This window comes from Berghia stephanieae, chromosome 5 (genome assembly GCF_034508935.2).
Source record: "Berghia stephanieae isolate SIO BIC M18660-M18661 chromosome 5, UCSD_Bste_1.3, whole genome shotgun sequence".
NCBI lineage: Eukaryota > Metazoa > Mollusca > Gastropoda > Nudibranchia > Aeolidiidae > Berghia > Berghia stephanieae.
In genome coordinates this window covers 24,082,081-24,102,162 of record NC_088364.1, presented here as the reverse complement: position 1 = coordinate 24,102,162, position 20,082 = coordinate 24,082,081, and the positions used below count along the sequence as shown (strand labels likewise).

The window sequence follows — 20,082 nt, the reverse complement described above, 5'->3', positions numbered from 1 at the left end:
AGAAGAAACTGTACCAATAAAACTAACAATTACCTCAAATAACAAACCTTGGATGAATACAGAGACCAAACGCATTTTGAGGAAGATGAAAAAATGGTTCAAAAAATCAAAACTGTCTCCATCTGAGACTGTCCTTAAGAAATATTGAGATATTAAGCAATTTGCGAGAAATCAGTGCCGAACAGCTTATACATAGTACATCAACAAAATTATTGACAAAGACACGGGAAGAAGTCAACAACTCTGGTCGTACATTAAAAATAAAAACAAAGAAAGCATTGGAATAGATCCAATGAAAGGAAAAAATCAAAAGCCGACACAAGAGAAAGTAAGAAAAGCAAATATCCTGAATGAACAATTTTCATCGGTATTCTCCGAACCATCTATCAAAGTTGAGGGGAAACTCATTGGAAATAGACCCAATGGAGCAAATCACAGTATCTAGGAAAGGTGTTCTCATGGAACAGATGGCATATCATCTAAATTCTTTAAAACGTTCTGTAATGTGCTGGCACCCATCTATAAATTACTCTACCAAGTCTCCTTGGACCAAGGTCAAGTTCCTGAAGACTGGAAAGATGCCCACATTACACCGATATTCAAAAAGGGCAACAAACAGAGTGCGGAAAACTATAGGCCAATATCTCTCACATCAATATCGTGTAAACTGTTGGATCACGTAATATGTAGCAATATCATGAAACACCTTGATAACCACAATGTGCTGACTGATGTCTAACATGGCTTTCGCAAACATCGTTCATGCAAGTCACAACTGATCATGACTTGTGATGATTTTGCTAATATAATGATACAGATGCCATTCTACTGGATTTCAGCAAAGTATTTGATAAAGTACACCACCAAAGCCTCTTGAACAAGATTGATCATTATGGGATCTCAAATACCACCCACACATGGATTAAATCATTTCTTTCGATGGAATCCCAAAGAGTCATGGTTAAGAACAAAATGTCATCATCACTTCCAGTCCTGTCAGGTGTACCTCAAGGAACAGTTTTAGGTCCACTTCTTTTTTTGATTTACATCAATGAATTGCCGAGTAAAGTATCAGCAGGATAAAAAATTCGACTTTTTGCAGACGATAGCCTTCTGTATAGGAAAATTCAAACATCAAAGATTGCAATATACTTCAAGAAGATCTGGACAGTCTACAATCATGGGAGAAAGAATGGAAAATGGAATTCCACCAGAAAAAATGCCAGCTAATTCGTATTACGGACAAAAAGAAAACAATAAGTTCAGATTATTATATACATAAAGAAAAATGGAGACAATGCAAAAAGCTGAATATCTTAAATCTTGGATTAACTCTTGACAGCAAAATGTCTTGGCAGCACCACATCGATAAAGTTTGTAAAAACGCCAATACAAAACTTGGATTCTTCTCACCTAGACATGCGCGCACACATAACAAAGCGCTGTCATGCGATTCATAATGCTCTCCAAATGATATGCAAAATACGAAATTTTATTGATAACGAAACATGCAAAACACTTATCCATGCCCTTGCTACCAGTCGCATGGATTATTGTAACTCTCTGCTGTACGGCCAACCAAAAACATCACTGAACAGACTACAATTGATGCAAAACAAAGCTGCTCGTATAGTTACAAGGACAAAGCCTGGACCATATAACACCGGTCCTTAAGTCACTACACTGGCTTCCAATATAGAAAAGAATAAAATACAAAATCGCATGTTTTGCTTACAATTGCCTTCACCATACATAATAATAATAATAATAATAATAATAATAATAATAATAATAATAATAATAATATAATAATAATAATAATAATAAAATAATAATAATAATAATAATAATAATAATAAAATAAGGCATTTATATAGCGCTTTACCCCTTGTCACAGGCTCTAAGCGCTTTACAGTGATATAAAACAAAACATATTACAGTGAGACAAGTGTGAAGGAAATGTGATACGAATTCAATTTAACAATAACAAAATATGAAAATAATATGCAACATTATGACGTAAAAAGATAAAACTTTAAGCGAGATTTGAACGTAATCAACGAATCCGAGCATCTCACGTGTGATGGGAGAGAGTTCCAATAATGGGGCCGAAATTGAAAGATGTTCACCTATTTTATGCAATGGCTTAGGTTTGACAAGGATTGATTGGTCATTGCTTGACCTCAAGTTTCTATTGGGGACATATATGTTTAGAAGGTCTTTAATATAGGAGAGACTGTTCATGCTCAGGGATTTGTAGACAACAGTACAAATCTTATAGGCAACTCTTTTTTCCACAGGAAGCCAATGTAACTCACGGAGAAGAAGAGTTGCTGACGGGTATTTTTTGTTATTGCGTACAATGAGCCTGGCTGCGTTATTTTGAGCAACCTGAAGTTTGCTAATTTTGTCTTTAGCTAAATTCGCCCAAAGGGAGTTACAATAGTCCAATTTAGATGAAACCAGGTAATTAATTAAAAGTTCTGCTATATGCTTCGGTATTAAATTACGAATTTTGCTTATTTTTTTCATTTCTATGTACATAGATTGTATGGTGTTATTCACGTGGCTTGTCATGGAAAGATCTTTATCAATGATGATGCCAAGGTTTTTTGCTTTATTTGAAAATTCTATTGTGCTATTTCCGAGAGTAATAGGTGATTTGCCTGTGATTTGCCTGTTTAAGGATACTCGACCTTCCACACATTAAAATCTCGGTTTAACTATCATTTAATTTTAACTTATTGTGGTACATCCAAGATTTAATCTCATTAAAACAGCTCGTAATTCGTTGTATTAAGAACTGTAAATTACTAAGGGGTGCTGAATCATATATTTGCGTATCATCTGCATAAAAATGATAACTCAGATTGAATCTGGATATCACACTAGAAAGGGGCTGCATATATACAGTAAAAAGGACAGGGCCAAGAACAGAGCCTTGTGGCACTCCAAAATTTAGTAAAACTTGTTCTGACTGAACACCATTCACCACGACAGTCTGCCATCGATCCTGTAAATATGATGTAAACCATTTAAGGGCAATTCCTTTTATGCCGAACGTATTTTCTAGTCTTCTTTAAAAAATGTCTTGGTCAATGGTGTCAAAGGCAGCTGAAAAATCTAAAAGGCATAATACATTGATATTGTTAGCATCAGCATTACATAACAAGTCATTAAAGATTTTAAGAAGTGCCGTTTCAGTACTGTGTTGATGTTTGTAGGCTGACTGAAAGGGTTGTTCCAAACTGTTGTTCTGAAGATGAGATGTTAATTGTGTAAGAACTACCTTCTCCAAAAGTTTTGACAAAAAAGGTAAATTTGATACAGGACGATAATTGTTTAATATATTGTGGTCCAGTGATGGTTTCTTCAGAATTGGTTTGACGAGGGCACTTTTAAAGCACGATGGAACTTCGCCAGTCAGTATGGATGTATTTATGATTGATGTAATGGATGGTAATAATGTATCGATGGAGCTGGCCAAAAGCTGTGCTGGTAGGGGATCAAGGTTGCAGGATTTAATGGGGGCTTTTTTTATCAACTCGTTTATGAAACTAGGTGAAACTGGTTGGAACTTGTCTAAAGGGGTACCACAGAATGTATTTGTATCTATAAATGGTTCATGCCGATCTAGTTCTGAACGAATGTTATGGATTTTGTCTTTAAAAAAGTTGACAAATGTGTTTGTTGGTTGTAGATGGTAATGAAGTGCATCTTTCACGTCCAAGTAGAGCATTGCAGATGTTAAATAATTGTTTGCAAGATTTAGAAGTTTCGAAGTTTGAAAGAAAATACGTGGTCTTTGCCTTTTTTATTGTTGTCTTCCAGGCACGAAATGTGTTCTTGAATATTTCACGATGAATCGTAAGGCCTGATGTTTTCAGCAGTCTTTCTGCTCTCCGACACTTCGTTTTAGCTTCTTTAACGTCCGACGTATACCACGGAGCATATTTGCGGTTGGTGATGGTCCTTGTTTGGAATGGCGCATGTTTGTCAAGCGTTTCGATGAGACAACTATGTGTGAATGTGTTCCGGACCCCAAGAGTAAAAAGCAGATGGAAAAGCTCGAGAAAATCCAAAAGAGAGCATGTAAGTTTGTTTGTAACAACTACAGGAGGACTGAAAGCATCACTGAGATGTGCAAGAGCCTAAACTGGTCGCCATTACATGAGAGACGCACTATACAACAAGCCAAAGTCCTCTTAAGGCTCGTCATGGCTGGCAATGATCCCAATTGATCGCCTTATCTCAAACAAAAGAAAACAGCACTCATACCAGGTCCCGCAGTCAAGAGTTAATGCTCATCTCTTTTTTTCCAAGCACCATCCGAATATGGAATTCTCTGCCCGAAAATATTTTTAAAAATTAATGGCCAAATTGAACTTGACGGAGAAATCAATAAAATCAAAATAAAAGCCTAGGCACATCCATTTATCCTCACCATACTCACAGTCGTGATTATCTTCGATGCACAGAGTTGTGACTTAATGACAAGACAAGACAGTGTGCCATGGGACTTCATGACGAAGTTGCCCATCATAGATTTAGACAGAAAGTGCTATTGCAAATAAAACATAACATAAATCTGCATTAACACTTCTAACAGTACAATTAACTTAACTAATTGTATGGTCTTGGTTGCCCAATGGCCAATTTCAGCAGCTCAAGAAGTGAGAGTGAAATAGTAGCAAAATTATGCATTTCTACACTAAAAATCATTGTTCTCAAACTCCTTGCCTAATGACGACAAAGATACTTTTTTACACTGTGATCGGACATAAGATATAATGTTGAGGGAGTGAAAATAAGTGCTTACAATAATGAACCCTAAAAAAGCATCGAGGCCCAATGGTATCTCGACATGCTTGATCAAACTCATTTCTACTGAAATTGCCTCAGCACTTACAAAACTTTTCCATCTCTCAGTTCTGGTGAGATTCCAAGGATTTGGAAACATGCATTTGTCAAGCCAATTGTCAAAAAGGGACAAAGAAAAGAAGCTTCCAACTATCACTCTATTTCTCTAACTTGCATCTGGTGGAAGCTCCTGAAACATATCATTCAAATGTCAATCACAACTCATCAAAACAATATAACATACTCAACATAGATTTCACAAAAATAGGTCGCGTGAGACCGAAACTCATTTCAATAAACGACACAACAAGTGAATTTGACAAAGGTGGACAGACTAATTTAAACATTGGATTTTGCCGAGGCATTTGACAAAGTGCCTCATGAAAGGCTTCGAAGAAAACTCCTAGTGGTTGGAATTAATAAAAGCATAGTACATTGGATAAATCACATCCTCAAATGGTTGTTGTGTGTGTAGACAACTCTAAAATTGGGTTAAGACCAGTGTTAGGCCAAACCCTCTATTTTGTGTTCATTATTGATTTACCTGCAAGTTTCCAGTCCCACGTTTGTCTATTTGCTTATGATACACTTCTGAACAAACATATCTGTACACCAGATCACTGTAGGATTTTAAATGAGGACTTGCATTGACTCCACAAATGGGAACAAGAATGGCAAATGGAGTTCAAGTATCTAAAAGCAACGTCATCACAATAAGCAATAAAAGAATTTTTTTGCATTTTAATTATTTACTACATGATAAAACACTAAAAAGAATTAAGTCGGTAAAGTAAATCGGAGTGGAAATTACTAACAAAAAGAAATAGAACAAATATATTGCACAGATAACATCAAGGGCTAATAGAACAAGTAAGTTTATTCTGCAAAATCTGAGAGGCTGTCCAAATAACATCCATGCCTACTGTTACAAAAGTTCAACCAATTCTAGAATATGCAAGCATTGTCTGGGATCCTTTTCTCCAAAGAGATGTCATCACGTTGGAAATGACACAGAGGACAGAGTAGGGTAGCCAGGTGAATTTACAACGACTTCTCACCACAAACAAGCACCCCATCACTGGTTAAAGCCTGGGACTTGTCAACCTTTAGATCCAACAAAAACAAGCCAAACAATGCACCCTCCATAAGATCTACCACAAACGAATTGAAGTCGATTTCCCAGAAACCGTCGAGCACATCTACAGACCAACTAGAGGACACACATATCGGATGATGATTCCCCCATCAAGATCAAATGCCCACCTCAATTCCCTCTACCCATTTTTCTATCAGACTATGGAATTGTCTACCATTGGACGTAGCAGGGGGGGGGGGGGGGGGAGATCCAAGCTCCAAGGCATCTGGCAGTCCTAATATTTTCAATTGTTTGATATCATTATGTATTCAGTGATATCCTTAAGCACCAAGATACATTCAATAATCCTTCATCCACTGATGAAGAAGAAGAAAAAGAAGAAGAAGAAGAAGAAGAAGAAGAAGAAGAAGAGAAGAAGAAGAAGAAGAAGAAGAAGAAGAAGAAGAAGAAGAAGAAGAAGAAGAAGAAGAAGAAGAAGAAGAAGAAAGAAGAGAAGAAGAAGAAGAAGAAGAAGAAGAAGAAGAAGAAGAGAAGAAGAAGAAGAAGAAGAAGAAGAAGAAGAAGAAAGAAGAAGAAGAAGAAGAAGAAGATCCAAGCTCCAAGGCATCTGGCAGTCCTTATATTTTCAATTGTTTGATATCATTATGTATTCAGTGATATCCTTAAGCACCAAGATACATTCAATAATCCTTCATCCACTGATGAAGAAGAAGAAGAAGAAGAAGAAGAAGAAGAAGAAGAAGAAGAAGAAGAAGAAGAAGAAGAAGAAGAGGAGGAGGAGAAGAAGAAGAAGAAGAAGAAGAAGAAGAAGAAGAAGAAGAAGAAGAAGAAGAAAGAAGAAGAAGAAGAAGAAGAATAGAAGAAGAAGAAGAAGAAGAAGAAGAAGAAGAAGAAGAAGAAGAAGAAGAAGAAAAAGAAGAAAGAAGAAGAAGAAGAAGAAGAAGAAGAAGAAGAAGAAGAAGAAGAAGAAGAAGAAGAAGAAGAAGAAGAAGAAGAAGGATAAGATGTGTAGACATGTAGACAAGTATAATTGCGAAAGCCATTACATACTGCTGTCATAAATTGGCTGTGATACAACTGGAGTCAGCATTTTCCCAAATGATCCGTCTGGATTACGTAAAAAGACTTGAAAGCACAGACGCACAACATTTAGCTGCATATTTTTTGACTGCTCCTTGGCTTGTGTCTTTGCTGTTTCACGGTCTTCGTCTAAATAAAATGAAACACAATATTTTGACAAAGAGTTGATCATCATGATAGTAGGGACGGGAGTGGTAGCACTTTGGAGAATAACAAGCCAATAGTAATTAAATAACTTTTACGTAAACACATATAAAAATATTTCAATCATGAAAAACAAATGGAAATCAGATTCATCATAACATCTGATTTAACATGGCAAATGAAAAACCTTGTTTTTTATTCGCATTCAAACGATCCCCGTGTAATGAGAAATGACGGTTAGTTCCACTATCAATATTGAAAAAATGATTAACTTGAAAGAAAATGTTTTAATTATAGTCATCTCTTGGGCTTTGCTACGGTTGTTTTATTACGAGTATCTCTGCGGCCTTGAAATGTGATCAAATAATTATCAAAATCTCCAGAGCACTAATGTCACTAATGTGACTAGGGACTTTTTTTTTGACAATTGCAAAGTGAACATTGTAAAGATTTATTCAAAATTATGAGAATGGGGCTACATCAAGGTCTCATCAGTAGAAAGTACATTGCTCAAGTCAGAGGTTCAAAAGAACATTTAACATACTTCTGTTTTTTTGCCTGTTAATCGGCTAAGGTTTTGGAATTTTGGATCAATATTCCTACTTATAGCAGATCCATCCTGGAAGAATTGCCCATGAAAGCACTTCAGTACTTCACTTTTTAAATGGCATAACCTTTTAGTTTTTGTTGCAAATTATTAGAATCCAGTTGGTGAGTGAAGCAAGCAGCATCCAATCAGTCTGTAACCAAATTTTTGTCACTCCACTAAATTTTTCTCATAGTTGGATTCCCTCAACAATGCTTTTGATATACTTACATGCAGTTAAAATGAGAATATTTAGATTGGAATAATGTATTGGATTTTACAATCCCTTTCTTGCAGAGATATTGAATGGCCTATCTCTTTTTCCATTCACTTTATGGTGACATCAATCAACATCAATGTCATCCATTTTTAAAAGGGGATGTTACTCACAATTGACAAGTGTGTCAAACTTGTTTTTACATATTTCTTCATAACTACGCCAAACTGTTTTGCAATCCATCAAAACACTCAGGCGCTATTGGCATTTGACGTCAAATGAACAACACACTCTCTCTCTCTCTCTCTCTCTCTCTCTCTCTCTCTCTCTCTCTCTCTCTCTCTCTTCTCTCTCTCTCTCTCTCTCTCTCTCTCTCTCTCTCTCTCTCTCTCTCTCTCTCCTCTCTCTCTCTCTCTCTCTCTCTCTCTCTCTCTCTCTCTCTCTCTCTCTCTCTCTCTCTCTCTCTCTCTCTCTCTCTCTCTCTCTCTCTCCTCTCTCTCTCCTCTCTCCTCTCTCTCTCTCCTCTCTCTCTCTCCTCTCTCTCTCTCTCTCTCTCTCTCTCTCTCTCTCTCTCTCTCTCTCTCTCTCTCTCTCTCTCTCTCTCTCTCTCTCTCTCTCTTCTCTCTCTCAGTCTCTCTCTCTCTCCTCTCTCCTCTCTCTCTCTCTCTCTCTCTCTCTCCTCTCTCTCTCTCTCTCTCTCTCTCTCTCTCTCTCTCTCTCTCTCTCTCTTTTTTTTTTTTTTTTTTTTTTTTGCCATGAACTTTGCTCTGTCAATTTGCTATCCACAATAAGTATTTTGTGTGTTTAGTGTCTTTTAGAATTTGTCATAAATGATGTCATAAATTTTATTGGTTTAGTTTCATTTGCAATTATTAAAATCTGACAATAATCTGGATAAAATTCTACTTCCATTTCTTTCCTAATTGTTGCAAAATACCAAGGTGGTTCTTTAAAAGTTTGTTATCATTACCAGCGTGTATATTTGTTTAAAAGAAACTATCATAATCCAATTATCTCAGCCTTGATCCTGGAGTCAAATGTTTATAATGTCGTGTAAGTTAATAAGAAAAAGTAATGGTCTTTAAACTGTTGCTGAGATACCCCTGACCATCACTGGAATTTCATTTGACTCTGCTCCATTTACCATCCCCTATTCAAAGAAAAAAGTTAATCCAATTTACTGCTTGCCCTGAACTTCCATACATTTTCAGTTTTATTGTACTTGACAGCTTTAAAGGACGCTCCAAAACAACCTGGCCAAGATGGTGCAAGAATGGAAATCCTGGAGAACAGAAAATCACAGAGCGTCTGAGCTGGAGCAAATCTTTTTCAAACCTTATATGAATCCTGGCACAGACAGTCTTGAGGTTAAGGTATCAACTTTGATTCCATTCCCAGGTTCTTTTTCGCTTTAAGTCATGCTGGTTTATAAAGGGAATTTTGTAGTTATCTAAATGATCCATATTAAAATGCATTGTTCCATTTGGTAGAGCACTAATTTCACATGCAAAGGGACTGTATTGATCCCGGGTGAAGAGAATTGGGTAGCTGGGTCTGTAAGATCTGGCAGAAAGTACTTTGCAATAGGCTAGCATCCTATCAAAATGGTAGAAAGCAATTGCTATTGTCCATTTTGTTATGGACTTATACATAGAGTTACTCTAGGAAAGAGTTGCTCCCCTTAGTTATTAGCTAATTGATTTTAGTTACAGCTTAATTAGTTATTATTCATTAAGTCCATTGTTAAAATATTATTTGTGCTTAACAAATATCAGAGTGGCATGCCCTAGAGAAGGATGCACTCTTTGTTCCTTACTTTTCATAGTTGAGTTACTTATACTATTTTCCCTTCTTAAAATGTTGTTGCGATATATTTGTATATACTCTAACTTATACACAGTAATAAACTGTTCTCTCACATATCACTTAACGCTTCTGAGTTGAGTGATTCCACAATATTAATCTGGAGGGCCGTCAAAAACACAACATTGGCGACGAGGATTTTTCACCTTTATCCTGCGCATCAGCCTATTGGAGCGTTTTGTGACGTCAGTCGAAAAGCCAACACACCACGGACGGAAACCTGCCAGCCGAGAAAACCGGAGCAAGTGCCTTTTCTGCCTGCAGTGTCGTCAGCACGTGGTAAGACGCCTTCTTCGTGGACAGCCGCCCATCACGTGGTAAGAAGCCTTCCCGCCTTTTTTTTCCCGCCACAGCTCGTGGGCGCTGAGGTCAACTGCCTACGTCACGAAAGAAAACAAAACGGTACGTCGTCTTCATACAACCAAGCAGTCGGCGGACGCTTGGGTGAGTAATTATAGTTATATTTCGTCAATAATTTACTACCCTTCGCTCGCGTCCTATCTTCGTACCTTTATTGTACATAATATAGTCATGTCAGCAGTACGGTTATCATGTCAAATAAAGAGCTCATAACCATATTACAACAACAGATTGAACAGCAAAATGAGCAAATGAAGCAAGTCGTTGAACGACAAGAAAAGCAGATGGAAATGTTCATGAAACTAATGACCGGTAGCAATACATGTTTACCAAAACCTCCAGCTATTCCGAGCTTTGTCGCATTCGACCCTGCCTTAGAGATATGGAGCGACTACTGGCATCGTTTTAATACGTTTTTAACTGCTCACTCCGTACCTGATGAGAAGAAAGCAGACGTTTTCCTTGTCAACCAATCGCCGGTTGTTTACAAAATACTGACTAACATGGCGAGTCAAGAAACACCAGCTAAGGCGATAACTGCCCTCAGTCTTCCAGATATCGAAAAATATATGATGGAGCAGTACCACCCTCGACTATTTGTTGTCAGAGAACGTTATAAATTTTGGACGAGCCTCCAGAGGAAACCAGGCGAAACTATTCAGGAATTGGCAGCTAGAATTCGCCAGAGCGCTGTCACATGCGATTTCCCATCCATTGAAAACCCCTTGGATGAAGCTATGCGTACCTGTTTCATGTGTGCAGTTAACAACACAGCTGTTCTTGAAGCGCTATTCAAGCACAAGGAGGACGAGCTTTCGTTTAACAAAGCCATCGAGGTCGCCACGGAGATAGAAGATGCCTCAAAAGTGGCTAACGAGACTGCATTATCTGTTCAACCCGAGGTCCATAAAATTAAGCCTCAAAGAAAACAGATTCCGATAATTCAGCAAGGCAGTCAAAACAAACAGCATAATAAACGTTCGAATGAAAGACAGACAGAGCCGACAACGGATTTTGATAATAAAAATCAAACCTGCTCGAGATGCGATGGGCGCCACAACAGACAAAACTGCAAATTCAAAACAGCCGTTTGTCGCTTCTGCCAGAAAACTGGTCACATCGAAAGAGCCTGTAGACGTAAAAAGAGAATGTCGAGTTCGCCTAACGTCAACACGATTCGTCGCATGTCACGGGTCAATTTCGTTTCAGTGACACCGCTTAAGTTAGCTACGACTGTATCCAACCATGAAATTGTTTTCGAAATAGATACAGGGACTGGTGACAATTTCATTTCAACTAGAACATGGGAGAGGATTGGCAAACCACAACTCTGTAATGCCAACATTAAGTATCAATGTGCATCCAACCAGGAACTCCCCGTCATTGGAACTGTTTACTTGCCGGTGTCTGTGAACGATACGTGCCGCGAGATAAACTTTGTTGTCACCACTATGCCGTTACACTTATTAGGACGTTCTGCCATACAAATGCTCAATGTTTCAGTAGATGAACTGTTTCAAATGAAAAAAGTAAAATCTGTTCGTAGTAAGCCCGCAACAAACATGTCACATCTTCAAAAGGCATGTAAACAAGTGTGTGCAGAATTTCCTGATGTCTTCAAACCAGAACTCGGTAAATTGAAAGATTTTGAACTTGACATTAAATTTAAAGCCGATGTGACGCCTGTGTTTCACAAGCCTCGTTCCGTCCCCTATGCGATCCAAGACGACCTCAACAAGAGCTTGGATGCCGGTATTGCAAAGGGTATTTGGAAACCTACATCCTTCAACGAATTTGGAACACCGATTGTGCCAATAAAAAAGATGACAATCAGTGGTGAGAGACCGAAAATTCGAGTATGCGGAGACTACTCTGTTACAGTTAATCCGCAATTGGAAACTCACAGATATCCGATACCGTTACCTGAGGACCTCATGCGCAAATTAGGAGGAGGCTACGGATTTTCCAAAATCGACCTAGCCGAGGCTTACACACAAATCCCGTTGTCACCAAAATCGCAAGAACGCCTCGCACTCAGCACGCATAAAGGTGTTCTCCTTCAAACGAGACTACCTTTTGGCATCAGTTCAGCTCCCGGATATTTTCAACAAATAATGGATCAACTGACTCAGGATCTTCCAGGTGTCGCAGTCTATATCGACGATATCCTTGTGAGTGTCAAGGATTCCACCGATCATTTACACAATCTGCGAAGATTATTACAGCGACTTCATGATAAGGGACTTCGCTGTAATCTCCAAAAATGTTCTTTCGCAGAATCACAGTGTGAGTACTTGGGTCATCTACTATCAAAAGACGGCATTGCAAAAGGCACAAAGGTTGATGCAATCACTAAAATGCCACCTCCCACTAATGTATCGAGCCTAAAATCGTTCTTAGGACAAGTACAATTTTATTCGAAATTTTTACCAAATCTTGCAACTGTCTTGGAGCCCCTCTATCAGTTAACCAAGAAAGAAGTTAAATGGAAATGGACAGCTAAAGTACAAACAGCTTTTCAACATGCGAAGAGACTTCTTTGTGACGAGACAATTCTTGTGCATTTTGATCCATCTCTCGACGTGGGTATATCTTGTGACGCATCAAATGTTGGAATCGGAGTCGTGTTATTCCATCGTTTCCCAGACGGTAGTGAAAGACCGATTGCCAATGCTTCTAAAATTTTGAACAATACTCAGCGAAGATACAGTCAGATTCAGAAGGAAGCGTTATCAATCATTTTTGCGCTGAGTAAATTTCATCAATTTCTTTACGGTCGCAATTTCATACTCGTCACCGATCACAAGCCTTTATTGTCGCTCTTTGGTCCAAGAAAACCAGTACCTGCTTTAGCTGCCAACCGCCTGGCCAGATGGGCTTTGACACTGAGTCAGTATGACTTTAGAATTGAATATCGTAAGACAGCTCATCATTGTTATGGACTTTTCATAGAGTTTCTTGGGAAAAAAATTGTCCCCCCGTTATTACTAATTGATTTTAGTTACACTTAATTAGTTTTTTTATTTAAATCCCTTGTTAAAAATTATTTGTGCTTAACAATTTTCAGAGTGGGATGCCCTAGAGAAGGATGCACTCTTTGTTCCTTACTTTTCATAGTTGAGTTACTTATACTATTTTCCCTTCTTAAAATGTTGTTGCGATATATTTGTATATACTCTAACTTATACACAGTAATAAACTGTTCTCTCACATATCACTTAACGCTTCTGAGTTGAGTGATTCCACAATATTAATCTGGAGGCCGTCAAAAACACAACATTGGCGACGAGGATTTTTCACCTTTATCCTGCGCATCAGCCTATTGGAGCGTTTTGTGACGTCAGTCGAAAAGCCAACACACCACGGACGGAAACCTGCCAGCCGAGAAAACCGGAGCAAGTGCCTTTTCTGCCTGCAGTGTCGTCAGCACGTGGTAAGACGCCTTCTTCGTGGACAGCCGCCCATCACGTGGTAAGAAGCCTTCCCGCCTTTTTTTTCCCGCCACAGCTCGTGGGCGCTGAGGTCAACTGCCTACGTCACGAAAGAAAACAAAACGGTACGTCGTCTTCATACAACCAAGCAGTCGGGACGCTTGGGTGAGTAATTATAGTTATATTTCGTCAATAATTTACTACCCTTCGCTCGCGTCCTATCTTCGTACCTTTATTGTACATAATATAGTCATGTCAGCAGTACGTTATCATGTCAAATAAAGAGCTCATAACCATATTACAACAACAGATTGAACAGCAAAATGAGCAAATGAAGCAAGTCGTTGAACGACAAGAAAAGCAGATGGAAATGTTCATGAAACTAATGACCGGTAGCAATACATGTTTACCAAAACCTCCAGCTATTCCGAGCTTTGTCGCATTCGACCCTGCCTTAGAGATATGGAGCGACTACTGGCATCGTTTTAATACGTTTTTAACTGCTCACTCCGTACCTGATGAGAAGAAAGCAGACGTTTTCCTTGTCAACCAATCGCCGGTTGTTTACAAAATACTGACTAACATGGCGAGTCAAGAAACACCAGCTAAGGCGATAACTGCCCTCAGTCTTCCAGATATCGAAAAATATATGATGGAGCAGTACCACCCTCGACTATTTGTTGTCAGAGAACGTTATAAATTTTGGACGAGCCTCCAGAGGAAACCAGGCGAAACTATTCAGGAATTGGCAGCTAGAATTCGCCAGAGCGCTGTCACATGCGATTTCCCATCCATTGAAAACCCTTGGATGAAGCTATGCGTACCTGTTTCATGTGTGCAGTTAACAACACAGCTGTTCTTGAAGCGCTATTCAAGCACAAGGAGGACGAGCTTTCGTTTAACAAAGCCATCGAGGTCGCCACGGAGATAGAAGATGCCTCAAAAGTGGCTAACGAGACTGCATTATCTGTTCAACCGAGGTCCATAAAATTAAGCCTCAAAGAAAACAGATTCCGATAATTCAGCAAGGCAGTCAAAACAAACAGCATAATAAACGTTCGAATGAAAGACAGACAGAGCCGACAACGGATTTTGATAATAAAAATCAAACCTGCTCGAGATGCGATGGGCGCCACAACAGACAAAACTGCAAATTCAAAACAGCCGTTTGTCGCTTCTGCCAGAAAACTGGTCACATCGAAAGAGCCTGTAGACGTAAAAAGAGAATGTCGAGTTCGCCTAACGTCAACACGATTCGTCGCATGTCACGGGTCAATTTCGTTTCAGTGACACCGCTTAAGTTAGCTACGACTGTATCCAACCATGAAATTGTTTTCGAAATAGATACAGGGACTGGTGACAATTTCATTTCAACTAGAACATGGGAGAGGATTGGCAAACCACAACTCTGTAATGCCAACATTAAGTATCAATGTGCATCCAACCAGGAACTCCCCGTCATTGGAACTGTTTCTTGCCGGTGTCTGTGAACGATACGTGCCGCGAGATAAACTTTGTTGTCACCACTATGCCGTTACACTTATTAGGACGTTCTGCCATACAAATGCTCAATGTTTCAGTAGATGAACTGTTTCAAAGAAAAAAGTAAAATCTGTTCGTAGTAAGCCCGCAACAAACATGTCACATCTTCAAAAGGCATGTAAACAAGTGTGTGCAGAATTTCCTGATGTCTTCAAACCAGAACTCGGTAAATTGAAAGATTTTGAACTTGACATTAAATTTAAAGCCGATGTGACGCCTGTGTTTCACAAGCCTCGTTCCGTCCCTATGCGATCCAAGACGACCTCAACAAGAGCTTGGATGCCGGTATTGCAAAGGGTATTTGGAAACCTACATCCTTCAACGAATTTGGAACACCGATTGTGCCAATAAAAAAGATGACAATCAGTGGTGAGAGACCGAAAATTCGAGTATGCGGAGACTACTCTGTTACAGTTAATCCGCAATTGGAAACTCACAGATATCCGATACCGTTACCTGAGGACCTCATGCGCAAATTAGGAGGAGGCTACGGATTTTCCAAAATCGACCTAGCCGAGGCTTACACACAAATCCCGTTGTCACCAAAATCGCAAGAACGCCTCGCACTCAGCACGCATAAAGGTGTTCTCCTTCAAACGAGACTACCTTTTGGCATCAGTTCAGCTCCCGGATATTTTCAACAAATAATGGATCAACTGACTCAGGATCTTCCAGGTGTCGCAGTCTATATCGACGATATCCTTGTGAGTGGCAAGGATTCCACCGATCATTTACACAATCTGCGAAGATTATTACAGCGACTTCATGATAAGGGACTTCGCTGTAATCTCCAAAAATGTTCTTTCGCAGAATCACAGTGTGAGTACTTGGGTCATCTACTATCAAAAGACGGCATTGCAAAAGGCACAAAGGTTGATGCAATCACTAAAATGCCACCTCCCACTAATGTATCGAGCCTAAAATCGTTCTTAGGACAAGTACAATTTTATTCGAAATTTTTACCAAATCTTGCAACTGTCTTGGAGCCCCTCTATCAGTTAACCAAGAAAGAAGTTAAATGGAAATGGACAGCTAAAGTACAAACAGCTTTTCAACATGCGAAGAGACTTCTTTGTGACGAGACAATTCTTGTGCATTTTGATCCATCTCTCGACGTGGGTATATCTTGTGACGCATCAAATGTTGGAATCGGAGTCGTGTTATTCCATCGTTTCCCAGACGGTAGTGAAAGACCGATTGCCAATGCTTCTAAAATTTTGAACAATACTCAGCGAAGATACAGTCAGATTCAGAAGGAAGCGTTATCAATCATTTTTGCGCTGAGTAAATTTCATCAATTTCTTTACGGTCGCAATTTCATACTCGTCACCGATCACAAGCCTTTATTGTCGCTCTTTGGTCCAAGAAAACCAGTACCTGCTTTAGCTGCCAACCGCCTGGCCAGATGGGCTTTGACACTGAGTCAGTATGACTTTAGAATTGAATATCGTAAGACAGCTCATCATGGCAACGCTGATGCACTGAGCAGACTTCCTGCAAGTGCCGACCCAGTCTTCGACAGAGAGGAAGATGGAGAAGATGTCAACACTGTGTTTACAATCTCTACAGTTGGAAAACAGCTTCGAGCTACTGACCCCGGAGTCATCGCTAGAGAATCCGCTAAAGATGACACCATATCCGTTGTCATGAGAAACACGAGTCGTAAATGGTCTAAATCAGATTCCAAAACGGACAATCTTAAACCATTCTTCAAGATAAAGGACACGCTGTCAACGTCTCATGGATGTTTATTCTACGGATCAAGAATCGTTATTCCTAAGAGTTTGCAACGAGACGTCCTCAATATCCTTCACAACGGTCATTTTGGCATGCAACGCATGAAACAATTAGCGCGAACGATCGTATATTGGCCAGGTATTGATTCTGATATCGTCAATACGTGTCGTGGATGTGTTACGTGTGCAGAACATCAGAACAACCCACCAAAGGAGCCAAACCATCCATGGATAACGCCAGACTCACCGTGGAGTCGAATGCACATCGATCACGCAGTGAATTTTATGGGTAATAACTGGTTAGTAATGGTCGACGCCTACTCAAATTACCCATGCATTCACGCAACCAGTTCGACGTCAACGAAAGCAACAACTAGCCTTCTGGAAGAGGACTTCGCTCACTTCGGCTATCCTCACGCTATCGTGTCGGACAACGCAGCATGCTTCACTTCTGACGAATTTCAGACATGGTGTAGGGAGAGGGGAATCAAACATCTCACTGGAGCTCCCTATCATCCCGCTACAAACGGTGCAGCAGAACGACTTGTGGGAAGTTTTAAAAAGGCTTTGAGAAAATCGTCTTTTCCTCCAAGACAAGCCTTGCAACAATTTCTTATGCAATATCGTCGCACACCTTTAGCTTCTGGTTCGTCACCTAGTGAATTGCTTCATGGACGTCAAATTCGCACATTGATCGACACACTCCGCCCATTGTCCACCTCAAATTCCAAACCACGTGTATCAAAAACGCGTTATAAAGTTGGGACACACATTTATTCCTTACGTTTTGGTAATCGAAATGACAGAGAGGCGAAATGGATTCCGCAACTGTCACCAAAGTGTTGGGACCACGTCATGTCATGGTAACTCTCCAGAGAGACGGAACAACGTGGAAGCGTCATATTGAACAAATAAGACCACGTTACAACCTTCCTCGCCAAAACGTATCTGCTTCAGCAAATGATACCATAGAGGACGATTTCATTACTAATCCTATCGGTGATTATTGTGAGCGTTCATCATCGAATGCAGCTACCCCCGGAGCAGAATCGAATCGTGAATCGGATCGTGTCCAACTGAGAAGATCGTGTCGTACCAGAAAATTCCCCAATCGATTTTAGCCTTCGAACCTTCGAAACCTACTTCTCAGGCAAAACAGGGAGGTGTTATGGACTTATACATAGAGTTACTCTAGGAAAGAGTTGCTCCCCTTAGTTATTAGCTAATTGATTTTAGTTACAGCTTAATTAGTTATTATTCATTAAGTCCATTGTTAAAATATTATTTGTGCTTAACAAATATCAGAGTGGCATGCCCTAGAGAAGGATGCACTCTTTGTTCCTTACTTTTCATAGTTGAGTTACTTATACTATTTTCCCTTCTTAAAATGTTGTTGCGATATATTTGTATATACTCTAACTTATACACAGTAATAAACTGTTCTCTCACATATCACTTAACGCTTCTGAGTTGAGTGATTCCACAATATTAATCTGGAGGGCCGTCAAACAGCTCCTACTGGGCCTACTGGCTCTAAGGACTTATTATACGTATTCTAATTCTAATGATTTAATAACTATATATGATAATAACAAGAAACAGGGTGTCAGGGTATCAGAGACATTAAAAAATTCTACCAGCCCAAACAAAAATCCTACTACAATTTAACGCAATCGGACATTTCAAAATGACACAAAGTTATACATTTCCAGACATTTACTTAAAATACTATCAATCTTACCATTTGGGGAAATTCCAAAGCAAGAACAATTCAGGACATCATGGCTCGAGTAGCTCAGCAATTTTTGTTAGTCATATCAAGAAATATATTGGGCCTACCTTCACTACATTATACTCATACTCACACGAACATATTCTATTCTATTTACACAATCAGTTTTTAGATTCTATTAACTTACATACACAATGGCAGACTAGGATTCTAGTCTAACTACTTTTCATTCTTGCTATTTCTGAAGCAAGAACATCCTTATTTCTACATTTTCAGCCTCCCCTATATGCATTGCTCCTGACCAAAAGATCATGTTACATTGTTGAGGATGACTTTTCGGCTTTTCAACAGTCATCTGCAGTTTTGATCAGATTATCTATGATGTTTTGAAGTATCTTTTTTTTTTTGGTCTTTAGCTGCATCACTTCATCCTATTATTTTCTTTTTCTGGTGGCCTCTTTTTCCAGAATATCCTTGCTCTCTTTCTTCTCTTTCAAGGCATTAGAATTCTTTAAATACCCGAGCCATTCTATGCAGCACAATTTCAGTAGGTCGGGGGGATGTCACCACCTCAGAAACTTTCCCTCCATTAATGAATTGGTAAGCAAAGTGTCTTGTTCTCAATGACTCTTCAACAAGGTTTTCTATTTTGATCTTCTTGTTGACCAAAAATCAGCTTTCTACATCTGCATTGCAATGAGACGATATCAATACAAGATTTATTATTTTCTTCAAGTCTGGACATTGGTCAGGTTGTCCATTTTTGTTAAAGTGCCTATCAATCATTTGACTGGTGTTTGGTAGAGCTGTAGCAAGAATTGCTCTCTTTTATGGGAATGTCTCTCGATCTGGTTTGCTGCTATGACACAAATGAGACCTAGATGTCTTGTTTTGCGACCTAAATGCCTCGTGTTATGTGTGCATGTGTGTACAGCAATCTGCTTGCCAGACAGTATTCCCCCCCCCCCCCCAAATAAAAATAAAGAAATCCAGCAAAGTTGTATTTGAAAAACAAAACAACCTATCAAAGCCGAATTTTAATCTTAATTTGATCTAACTATTTTCATCAAAAGACAGTAACGGCAATGCAATTTTAGTTTGATTGAAGCCTGAGTCACAAAATTCGTATTGCTCTCATGGTGGAAACAACTTATTCTGAATATAAAATAATATAAAGGGAAATCTATTATTTGAAAACAAATCAATGTCACTGGTAAAGGATTAATTGCACCAACACTCACCGCCCATCATCCTGTAACATTCCTACCTCACTTGCCAATCATATAATTTTTTATTTTTTTTAAAGAGTAAAACGCATAAACAATGTACCCCTTTAAAGGCGCAATTCGATCTTACTTTGACCCTAAACCGGATGACCGTTTCATCAAAAGACAAGTAACTGCAATGCAACTATAGGTAATTGAAGTCTGTCGTG

The 20,082-nt window shown here is 39.1% G+C and overlaps 1 protein-coding gene across 2 annotated transcripts in view; it reads right to left on the bottom strand.

Annotated features, from left to right (window-relative positions):
* The window catches only part of LOC144972629 (nuclear factor NF-kappa-B p105 subunit-like), a 105,805-nt gene that overhangs the window by 62,009 nt on the left and 23,714 nt on the right, over positions 1-20,082 (bottom strand). For both annotated transcript variants that reach the window (XM_078914084.1, XM_078914085.1), the window contains exon 6: positions 7,007-7,165. In XM_078914084.1, the coding sequence (XP_078770210.1) occupies positions 7,007-7,165 (159 nt within the window). The remainder of the gene's footprint in view (positions 1-7,006; positions 7,166-20,082) is intronic.